Raw genomic sequence first — 12380 nt, forward strand, 5'->3', positions numbered from 1 at the left:
AGCCGTTTGCTGAATAACTACGTAAATAAGCATTTATTAAAAAGAAATTATTGTTTAACATAAATTTGGCCTGCTTGAGCAGTCAAACTATAATCCTTCTCGAGCAAGTTGTTAGAGACACGTTTGATTCTTATTTTTCTTAAAATATATTTTTTTTTCATTTTTTTAATAACACGTTATTCATTAAAATAATATTACACGTAAATTAAAAAATTTTATTTATTTTTATCCACACATTATTCGTCAATCTATTGTTTTAAAATTCATTTTTCCATTTTTTTATGATGCCAAACACCCTCTGAATTTTTTTCTCAAACACACTGCAATATAAACGCCGATTAAATTTTGCAAAATAGCCTGCAAGTCTGCGGAAACTCCGTTGTGACGGAAAAATGAAAGAACAAATGGAAAGAGGAGAAAGCTCTGAGTCCAAACCCCGCGACGATGATATCTGGGCAAAACTTGGTAACCAAAAAAATAAGAAAAAGTTGCTTTCTTGAATTTAAAGATCCCTTTTTTGATTGCTTTTGAATTTGACTTATTGGTTCTCTCTCTTTTTGATTGATTCTGGGTTAAAGGGTCTGCTATTTCGTAACCCACTTAAAATTGATGTTGCATGTAGCTTTAATAGGGGTTTATGATATAGAATTTTAATCTGTGTAATCTGATTATATGCATTTTCTTGGTAGCGTAGTAAATGAAGTTCTGGCATTCCTCATTTCTCTCTCAATTTTAAATTATGAAAGAGAAATATGAAACAATCAAATCAAATAATTTTGCTATATCTGTATATTGGATTTACTTTTTAGAGTTTGATCAAGTATGAAATGTAGAATTTGTTTCCTTTTGTTGCTTCGAACTTTATTCTTGGTTTATTATTTGGGTTTATTTTTGTTTTTAAAATATTGAGTTGCAATTTTTTCTCGAGAACTATAATGAAATCACTTTTGACGATAACTATGTACTGAAGTATCTTTGCATTTTCAGTGCCATTGTCCTCGTGCTATTCGGATATTGAATTGAGATCCGATGAGATAGTTATATGCTCAGAGGTTAAGAGTTCTTCAGTTGAAAAGCAAGAATGGTGCAAGATAACAAGGAACAAAGATCAAGTTTCTGCCATAATGCAAAACAAGAGGTTTGTGCCATAATGCAGAATTTGAGTTTTATGTTATAGACATTGATTAGTGAATGTTCACAGTATTACAGGATCATTACCATTAAATATTTACTGTCGAGCATTTTGTAGTTTGATTGAGGTGTTTGGTTGGGAAGGTGTTAGGGATGAATTCAAAACTTGGATTTGGAGTGAACATGTTTCTCTAGATAGGCTGTGAAAATTCTGTGGGCAATCATCTCTTCTGTGAACTTATATTTGAGGCTCGATTTTGGTACAACCTCTTAGCATTGACAATAATAATCTTGCCAATGTAGATATATTAACCCTTAAAATGTTGTTATGCATTTGCTTTCTTAGAATGGAACATGACACATATATCTCTCTGTCATGTCAAAAAAAGTGCTTGTTAGTAATTTTAACTGTATAAATGCTAAATAAATATTTCCCATTGCTTGACATCTCTCTGCATGATAGTTCAAGTGCAATACTTGTTGACGAGAAGGTTATTGAAGATGATGATACAACTATCATCAGGTGTGGAAGTGAGATTATACTGGGTTCTGACACTGAAGGTGAGAGATAATATTAGTTTATTTCTTTAATTTCGGTTTACTTTTCTGTGTATTTGTTTAATTCAGCCTGGATATTGTAAGCCATAGTTAGTTATCTGTAATCAAATATTTATCAAAATGTGTAAATATCAGAAAGGCTCAAGTAAAAGTGATAACTTCTCACTTGTATCATTGGAGATGATGCTTCATATGGCCATGCAGTTTTTTTTATTTTTATTTTTTATGTAGTTTTTATAAAAGCTTCCATGTATTCTTTTGTCAACAACTAATACAGTGTGTTTGAGCCACATTATTTTGGAAGAATGTATTTTGGAATGTTAGATTGATGAAGAATGTGTGGTTAAAAAATAAGGAAAAGTGTTGGATTTGCATGTAATATTATTTTATTAAAGAATATGTGGTTAAAATAATATCGAATTTCTGATTAAGAATGTATTTTTTTTAAATAATGCGGCTCAAACAAGGCTATAATCTCTTGCATACAGGGACTCTAATGCCAAATATGAACCTCCAGATTTAGGATTTACTTGCCTTAAGTTGGGAAGAGATGAGTCTGACTGCAAAAATTGAACAATTGAAATAGAAATCAAACCAGTAGCTAGTTTAGTTTAGAACAAATAAGAAATTTCTATGGAGAAATTTGTTTTACTGACTGAACAATAAAATGCGAGCACAAACTCTGTAAACCGATTTCCTTAAATCTTAGTTGAAGTTCAATATAAACCTTAAGAGGATATAGGAAAAAATTCAAACTATATCCTAAAGCCACTAGAGAGATTACCGATGAAATATTATCAGACACTTTGGAAACCATCGCTAAAAAGATGGACAATAACAACTAAGAAACCATTGAGTATCCTAGTCAAATGGGATTATTTTATCATGAGCAGTAATCCTTGTGCCTTTATTTCTTTTCAACCCTTGCATTAGACTATCAGAAATGTTATGTGACAACTGGATTATGGTAAAACAGGGAGTACCATTCTCAAAAGTCCTTTTCCAAGTGGTATTCCCTTTCAACTCTTAGCTTGCCTATGGTCTATGTTGTTCGGAATCGGGTACCGTGTCAATACATGTATATATTTGGGAGTTGGATCAGGATGTAGCTAAAAGAAATCCAAAATTTGGACATGGGTATGTCTTACAAACATTTTTTTTTTTTTGGAACATTGTGTACTAATAATTTTATATGTATTTTTTAGGGAATGAAGCACTAAACGGGCTTGGTTTCATGCTTTCAAAATCTTGGTTTTATGCCTCAAAATCGATTTTATTTCTTTAAAATCGTGGCCAGCTCTTTATCTCCCTGCATTTTCTGCTTCATCCCATGATGATTCCCTGTGTATGGTTTGTTGTGTCCACTTCTAAATTGAAGGATCCGACATGAAATTCATATCTGTGTCGTGTCGACACATGTACGTCATCCAAATTGGAGAGTCTGAGCATCATAAGTCAACACGGGTACATCGTTCAAATTGGAGAGTCTGAGCACTATAACTTATGGTTTCTAGTCTATCACACGTCAAGTATATCTTCAACACTCTTGCTAACAGCACGCTTAAAATCATTGTGCTACAAAAAAAATGAAGAATAAATGAAGGCCTGTCATGTATTGCCAAAAGATGCGCAGTTCTTTATGTATAAACAAGATGGAGATTTTTGTATCTTAGATTGATATACCATAGGGGATTGTACAATATCTGAAAGAAAATGGAAATAAGTCCGACCACATTGCAGTTTATATGCAAACATAACAAGAGTGAAAACTTAGAAACACCCTTTCATGGTAGAAATATGAACAGGTTTGTTGCTATTGTTCTTTCATTAAATATAACGTTCTTGCATGTCCAGTAGATCATAGAAGTTCGCCTCATATATAGGACACGACCTTGTTATTTATGTTCATTTGAGGCCTGTCAAGGTAATATGAACAAAATGCATGGACTTTTAACTTATTGGCCCCTTTATGTTGCCAGATTCTATGACGTACAGATTTAGAGTAATACCTCCCGAAAAATCTTGCAGCAAACAGCTGAAGGTGAAGAGATTCTGGAAGGACCGGAAGTTGTTTTTTTTTTTTTTTCCAAGAACCTTGATTACAAATTCAGATTATTTATTCTTGGTTCTGCTTATGAATGTCGAAATGTATTTGTTTCTGTCAGATTCTTCTTGATCCGGAACATGCAAAATGCTCTATCTGTTTAAATGTTTGGCATGATGTTGTCACTGTGGCACCGTGCCTTCACAATTTCTGGTCCATAACTAAAACTCTTCATAGTTATGGTGATTATCTTCCAAGAATCTTGATATATCATCAAGCCTTTTCTCATTTCACAGCAATGGCTGCTTCTCAGAGTGGTTAAGAAGGTGTGAGAAACATCCAAGTGTTTTATGTCCTCAGTGCAGAGCTGCTGTAGAATTTGTTGGAAGAAACCATTTTTTGCATGGTATTGAAGAGGTATAAAAATATATACCACTCTTTCTCTGAGTGATTATTGTCCTTCAAATTATCTGGTAGTCATAATCTGAATCGCTTGTCTTTTTCATAAGTTGCGAAGTCTATATTTTCATGGGCTTTTACATTTTTATTACTCTGTCTGCACAATTGTTTGGATGTCTTTTGGAAAAAGTCACCACCCAAAAGTGGGGTCATTTTATGTTTAGATTCCAAAATTGTTGATTTGGGGTTGGCTACAAAAAATTAAGAAAATTTAAATTGCCACATATTCAAACTCATATGAAAGCACATGGTAGAAAGCAAAGGTTGAGTTGAGATTTTAAATTATGCTGACAAGGTGGGAAGCATAAAGTTGACTGTTCTCTTAAGCATCACTTAGTTTTTAATAAATAACAAAAGATAAAGGGAATTTGTGTGAAATCCCCATTTTTATGTCTGACAACATTGTTTTAATATTTTCAGCCCAAAGACCTTTGGGTATTTATGTACAATTTACAAAATACATTCTATACCTTTTGTACCTAACATTTTCGTGCACTGTTTAATCTTTTCTTTAGTTTGGTTATAGTTCTTCGACAGCATCATTTTTACTTGAACTTATGTGTGCAGGATATACTGCAATCTGATTCTTCTCTAAGACGCCCAAGCGAAGAGATTGCACTTCTAGAGTCCTATGCATCAATCAAGTCACCTCTTGTGAGTAGAATTTTTTCTTGCGAAAATGCCAAAATCATGGAGTTATTTCATCAATCATTTTTGGGTGTGTGTGTGTGTGTGTGTGTGTGTGTGTGTGTGTGTGTGTATATATATATTTTTTTTTTTTTTAATTTTTTAATTTTTTTACTTTGAGAGGTGGGGGATTATTATCGTTTCTCTCAATAATAAAGTTCTGGGCTTATCAAGATGTGGGTCACTTTACGAGTTAGAGTCAGTTGGAAAGTTGCTAACTAACCATGGTCTCTATCCATGCCATATAATATCCTTGACACTCCATCCTACAATTCATGTGTCTTTCTAATTGTTTGCTGTTTTCTTAATAATCATAAAGTAAGGGTAACTAGCCACATAAACACTGGATGCAGGTTAACCAGACTGCTAAATCACGTTCGTTGTTTTACGGTCTCTTTGATGAATATGCTTATCCATATACCATGGCATGTGGTTCCAAAGTTTTATAAAGAGGATGAGTTATACTTATCGTAACCGTCAGATTTTATATCCAAAAAGGCTCTTCTAATTTGTTGAATGGTTCCTAAATGGTTAAGAAAACAATGCTGCTTTGCTGTTGATAAGCTATATTGTCTTTTTACATTAATTACTTAATAATCCATAAAAGGTGGGTTCCTTTCAGATTATGATTAACAATTAACATCTGCTTTCCATTAGCTTTTAAAATTTGTGGTGATTTTCTTTTTCCATTTTCCAGTACTTCACTAACTTGTCCAGTATATTATTCAGGTCATTAACAGTGGAAGAAAATCTCGCCGAAAGAGGATACGCTCTTCAACTGATGAGGAGATTAGATTGGATTCTGCATGCCCTCAATGTGGTAATTACACACTATATTTAACTTACGGTATTGATATTCTCACTTGAGTTGGCAGTTAGCAGTACATGACTCCAAAATGCCACGATTCTGAATTAAAAAATAACTTTTGGTATGACTTTCACTGAGGATGTTGTTTTGAGATCTCAGAATCTCACTCATCTGAACTGTAAATTTCTAGTATAAATCATGAAATATCTTTATTGTGCTTTGTAATTTAAACCTTATCATTGACCTTTTAAATTTTAATTCTTCTCGTGTGTTTTCAGTCAATGAATATGCTGGGTTTCATTGCAACCAAAGCACTGTTCATCTGCAATGTCATTTATGTGGAGGAATGATGCCTTCCAGATCAAATAGTGGTTTACCACAACACTGTAATGGCTTCTCTATCCTCATATTCATTGTTCATGGAACTTGTGTGTATCACTTAATTGCAACTGTGACCCTGGATAAGAGGTTATATGGGCAAAGCAGCTGAGAAAATGTTTGACTACCAATTTTGAGTTTCTTTTCTGTGAATAGATTTGAATTTGTCTTTAAGAGATTTTCTTGACTACTTTTCTAATTGGACTTTGTGAAATCAAGTTTCGAGTCTCAGAAATGCAACATGAGTAGTTGACACTTATTTTACTGCAACTATTTGAAACTTGAGGATGAGTTTTGATGAAAGCGAGAATGATGCCAAGAATGTGCTTAAAATCAAGGGTAGATATATTATCTTACTAATGGATGGAGTTGGAGCAACTTGCATGAAAAAAAGTGTTTCTTTTGAATGCGTAATGCTGGGTCGGAGTTTGGTAAACCAACTGGTCACTCCTCTGGTTGAAGTATTGGGCCCCTTTTTGGTAGCCTAGGTTACACCTTCGGAATGCCCCAGAAGGGAATTTTCTCTACTCCCCCAATCTACACTTTCAGCTGTTGGAATTTTCATATTTCAGTTTTCTAATGTCTCTGGAATCGAGAGTATTTTAATACCACTTCCAAATATCTGGGAATGAGGGGATTCTTTTTTTAGCTGTAAATGGGATTTCATGATTATCTGAATTAATTAATATTCTAGAATCAGTCTTGGAACTATTTAGTCAAGAGTTTACTAAGTAGTCTTCTTCCTTGTTCTAGTTGGAGAACCTTTAGGTTACAGAAATTATTCATGTGTATGTGAGGGCACCTGTTGTCTCTGTGTGCAATAAAGTGTCTTGCTTTTGTGCTGAAAAATGAGCAGCTAATGCTGAGATATCATCTTTGATAGATACCTGGGTTGCATATCATGATTTAGTACTTCTCAGTTCTATTATCTTTACCAGTGGTTTAATATATGATATTGCATATTGATTTCTCTAGTTTACATTGGTTGCTATTTAAGTTCTTTTTAAATCTCAGATATCTATCAGCTAGAAGCTTTTTGTTTGTGAAAGGGACAACAAATTCATATATTTGGAAAAAATTCTAGAGTTCCATCCCTTGCAAGTTTAAAGTTCTGGATGTTCTACTTAAATTAAAAAAATTATCTTGAACTTTATGGAAGAAGATTTTGACTTTGCATTACCATAGATTATACAAGTGTTCAGGTAGTTAATCTGTTTGGAGAAATTCCCTTTTTTTGTTATATAATGCTGCACTAGTTACTCAGTCTGTTTAGTGCAATATGACTAGGAAATATGAGAATTATAATAAATTACTGTGATACGAGCTTTCTGTCTTCTCCAGGTTTGGGATGTGATCGAGCATTTTGCGGTGCCTATTGGCATGCTCTAGGCATTGCTGGAAGTAATGACCACCCAGTGTGCACTGGTGAAACTTTAAAACCAGTAAGTGGTTTTGAGGTCTACTGCATGATAAGCCTGGTTCTGGAAGTGCATCCTTTAGCTCCATAATAAGAATATCTAATGTTTTCAAGGTCATCAACTTCTGTACAATTTTCATTCTTAATCTGACAACTTACAGGACATCAGAATGTTTGAAAATTAGAAAATCAGTACAGAATTTAAAGCCTAATTAATATCATGGCACCGAATCGTGAAGGCAAAATATGTATGGGCTGAGTCAGACATGAAATCAGACTTAAATTTAACTGTATAAGATTTGGAAATCTGAAGTCTGAAATCTTGATTTTACTTCACTTTGTTATACTGCCTTTTCTACAAATTGCATCCACGTCATATTTTATCATATCTATCCATTGATTTGTCCATTTTTAGATGTCAGAGCGTGCTATCCTAAGGATTCCATTTTTGGCTCATGAGAAGAATCGCCATGAACAATATGTATGGGGTATTTCTTGTTCTTTCCTTGGATTTTTTATTCTTTTGTTTCATGTTTTTGTTTATCTCTTTGTTTGTTTATTACTGTACAGATTACAGAAAACTGTTTAAGTCAGGCGGGAAAGTCATTGCAGGATGTGATTTCAGAATTTGTCACAAAGATGAATAACAGGCAAATAGGTGAACAAGATCTTTGTTTGAAACTCATAAAAAAAGACTACAAATGCACACACACTTCACTCTCTCCATTTGCTCATCTTAGTTGGAACAGAAGTCAAGTGATATGGGTTTGGTATGATACGTTCATCTTGACATGTCATCTCCACCCCCCAAATCAGCAGATGCGCTTTCACATGTTAATGTGTATGTAGTTGCAATTATGTTTTTCATTAAATGACTGTTATAACTTATAAAGCCACTTTTCTCTTGATTTGTTTAGGACAAGTATCTCTGCAACTGTTATCTTCAAGTCGCTACTCATGGATGCTTAATCTTTTCATAAATTATTCCAATAAAACATAAGTCCATTTAAATGAGTCAGCTGATTGATGTATGTGTGACATTATAAAACTATTATAGAATGGCCCCTTTAAGACTTGTTGATGGTAAAAATACAGGTCGATTTTATAGTTCTGCATAAAAATTTATAGGGAGTTGAGAAAAGAAAGGGGTATTTGGAAAATAAATTTGTTAAATTATTATTCCTTTATTGCAGATAGGACGAGGCTGCAATTGAACCATTCTGAGATGATAACTGCCCAGACACATGTTTGCAAGTGAGTTGTTCATTACACTTTTCTGTCTATAGTTCTGTAACTCCTATTTATACTTTTCTTTCTTTCTTTTTTCAATTAATGTGGGACCTGAGCTTTGTTTTTAAATATTTACTTTTTTCTACACAACCCTTGAAATAATGCCCAAGTACTCATATTGTAGACTCAATACGTGGACAAGGGTATTGCATATGAATCTTGTTTCTCAAGCATTATGATGAGTTTTGATAAATTTGTGACCTTGGATGCATGTTTGTGACATGATTCTGTTATATTATTATCCCCAAATAATTAGAAAAATATAATGTTCTAGTGATTCTCTATTTACCAGACTAGAAAAGATATTTAGGGCTTGTTGGTTTCCTTACTGGAGTGTTGTACTTCGACTCCTGTCAACCAATTTTTGTTGGTTGCAGTCAATCTAGAAAGATTTTCCCCTATTAGTGGTGTTGTGTTTCACACCTTTCTGGAGTTTAGATTAGACACTGGAATCCTCATTGACGCACCTCGGCTTTCTTTGATTGTAGGCTATGATCGATAGGATTGTGGTGATCTTCTTAATTTCTCACCTTGGTGCTATTGTAATGGCTGAAAGAACAATGAAATATTCTGAAATTCTCGTAGCAAGTAGCAACCCAATCAAATCTTATTGATTATGTGGCTCGATGATATGAATTCTTTATTTCGGTGTATGTGGATTCAAGTTCACTACAATGTCTGTTCTCTCTTTCTTTTTATTTTTTATTTATTTAAATTTTTTTTTTATTTTTTTTTAATCAAAACATGTATCAAACACATTCTCTGCTGTCCTACATGCTCCTGACATTGGGACTCACCACTTAAAGATACAAATTTGTGAAAAATTCCCCAAGTTACAGCATTTGCAAACTGTGGTCCCATTTGAGCTACATTAATATAAGAATGAGAATGAAAAATATAGCCGTTATGGCCCGCACAAGAGATAGATTTTCAAATATGATGGTTTGATTTGATAGATAACGGTCATATTTTTCATTTTAATGAGTAGATAATGGGAAACAAACAGGGGCTGTATATATTTTCTTTGGCTTTGTAAACACCAAAAAACCATATATATTTACATAGAATAAAATATGTTTTGACTTCAATTATCAATGCCTTCTAAACTCACATCATTCTTTAAATAAGCTATTTATTTATTATCAATTAAACTGTGTTGATGCTATGCTTGATTGTTGAGTGATGATTGACTATTCATCGTGTAGGACATGGATGTTAATATTTACTTCGAAATGTGTCTTCTGCCTGATCATATTCTAGATGCTGCACACATTGAGTGTTTTAAATGGATAATAGATTTCTCGATTTCATTTTCTTTCTTATTTTAATTATTGATATGCTTAACATAATTGCTCTGTCTGTGCATATTCTTTCAATACTATATACTGAATAGAGTGACCTGATGGACTTTCATTGATGCAGTGAATGCTATGACAAATTAGTCTCATTTCTCTTGTACTGGTTTCGGATCACATTACCAAAACATGTAAGAATCTACTACCTTAAATCACCTGCCAATCTTCAGTTTTCATCGCTGTTTCATTCTTAATCTTCATAGCATTTCTTGTTAATTATGATAGGTAAAAATCCACAGATGTAACATTACCCCACCTATTATAGAGGGATGTTCTTTTCTTTTTATACAGCTAGTCAGTTACCTTATCCTTTTCCAATTTTATCCTTAGTAGTGCAGGCCTTGGTAATATGCTCCCAAAAAATAGTGGATGTCAAACATAAACGGATGGTCTCCTGTATGGTAAATCAACTTGCAATTAAATGAGAACCTGGTTCTACCTCTACTTTTGATGCAGAACTTCCATGGTTGATTAGTCGAAACAACAGTAGAAAAAATTCGTTTCTTTTCCTAGTGTGGTTTCTGCTATAAATGCATTCATGTCTATGCCTCGCCTGTCTTCATTCATGTACTAAAGACTTGCCGACGAGTTGCTTAAGCATTTGATTTTGCTTTTAAGTTGTGTTTTGAACTTGTATATCCTTGTACAGTTTCTACCCCCTGGAGCACTGGAAAGGGAAAACTGCTGGTATGGATATGCCTGCCGGACGCAGCACCATAATGAAGAACACGCACGCAGGAGAAATCATGTTTGTCGTCCAACGAGGGGTAGCCATATGCTGTAGTAACATATGTTTTCTTCTGTCTATACACTATTGAATTGTCTAACGAATATGAAGTACATGTATAAATTCATACTTTTCATCACCCATTCTGTGTGAATGACTTATAAACACTGTTTTTCTCAACTTCTTTCTCGTTTTCTTCCAGTTAAAAGAAGGGAAGCCTCTTGAAATAATGAGGGCCAATTTGACAATAATTCTGCATGGGATGATTAGCACATAACGTCATTACATTTCATTTTTATCGTAGAAAAGGTTGTCATTTTCTCAATTAAAAGCTGTGAAGTAACAAATATACCTTTCTATTTAAATAAAAGAAAAAGAAAGAACTAATTGCAATCATTGTTCTAAATTTTAAAAAAAAATGCAAATGAGTCTCAAATAAATTAGTAAAAGGTAATTAGCACATAATATCTATACCTTTCACTATTATTGTGAAAAACGTTCTTGTCATTCATTTTTTGGCATTTTCACCCTTAACTACACATTTAATTGTGTAAACTATTATTTCTATCAATTTTCATTCAATTTCTCAATAAAAATTGTAAAATGATGAGTATACCCTTCTATATAAATAAAATATAAAAAATAAAGAATTAGTATTACTAAAATAGGAGAATTTAGGAAAAAAATTTATTACATTATAACATTTCTAATATCTTTTTCAATTAGTAATTGCTTGGGATAGCTTAAATTTTTATTTAGGCAACGGGGCTCCCAAATCATGGGAATAATAAAAAAAAAAAAAAGATAATAAATTATGGTTCTAAAATAAAAAAATAAAAAAAAAAATAAAGTATGTTTGACCAATTTAAATAATAATTTAATAGTTGCCAAACATGCACTAAATTTATATTGAAGAACGCATATGTGGTTAAAGCTTGTCTAACTTGAAGGTATTTAAATTTTAGTGAACAAAGTCATGGGCATAGTGGTTGGTCAAAGGTTGATGAAAGAGAGTCGACTGCGTTTTTTCGACAATTTATGGCTATGGACATTCCACATAATTATGTCATTAGTCAAATCGAACAAAATCACATATAACAATAAGAAGTTGTTTATATTAATAGTTCATTTGAAGATTTTGTTGAGAGTTGTTAAGCTATGATATTAGCAATGACAAAATCAATTCCTTCAAGAAGAGAATTTATAATATTAATCCTCAACTCTCAGGGACGAAGCCAGAAGTTTGATTTTATGGGGTCAAAAATTGACAATAATGTCTGAACTTGATATTGATAATAATTTCTTTTGAGCAAGCAACATATATCTCCTTGCAAATCACAATCACCTATCAACTAAAATATACAAATGGAGGTTAAAACGCACTGTCTAATCTCATAACACATCAAAATTTCTACTGTGGATAGTGGACAAGCTTAAGGGAAAATGAGTTCACGACCATAGAACTTCGAAACTCATTTTTAATATCAAGATAACCGAGGCACAAACTAGAGTCTAGATACTAGAGA

At 33.0% G+C, this 12380-nt stretch overlaps 1 protein-coding gene across 2 annotated transcripts; it reads left to right on the top strand.

Moving 5' to 3' along the window:
• Positions 1-249: 249 nt before the first annotated feature.
• LOC111367841 (E3 ubiquitin-protein ligase CHFR) lies at positions 250-10997 on the top strand. 2 transcript variants are annotated; one of them, XM_022988905.1, is made up of 15 exons: positions 250-465; positions 988-1138; positions 1595-1692; positions 3669-3730; positions 3855-3946; positions 4030-4150; positions 4760-4846; positions 5609-5699; positions 5966-6073; positions 7407-7507; positions 7898-7963; positions 8053-8140; positions 8676-8736; positions 10195-10258; positions 10777-10997. In XM_022988905.1, the coding sequence occupies exons 1-15, from the start codon at positions 393-395 to the stop codon at positions 10909-10911; spliced, it is 1398 nt and encodes a 465-aa protein (XP_022844673.1). In that variant the 5' UTR covers positions 250-392; the 3' UTR covers positions 10912-10997. The 2 variants fall into 2 exon arrangements, with proteins under 2 accessions (XP_022844673.1, XP_022844674.1); XM_022988906.1 differs by lacking the exon at positions 10195-10258.
• The last annotated feature ends 1383 nt before the right edge of the window (positions 10998-12380 follow it).

This window comes from Olea europaea, chromosome 18 (assembly GCF_002742605.1).
Source record: "Olea europaea var. sylvestris chromosome 18, O_europaea_v1, whole genome shotgun sequence".
Classification (NCBI taxonomy): domain Eukaryota; kingdom Viridiplantae; phylum Streptophyta; class Magnoliopsida; order Lamiales; family Oleaceae; genus Olea; species Olea europaea.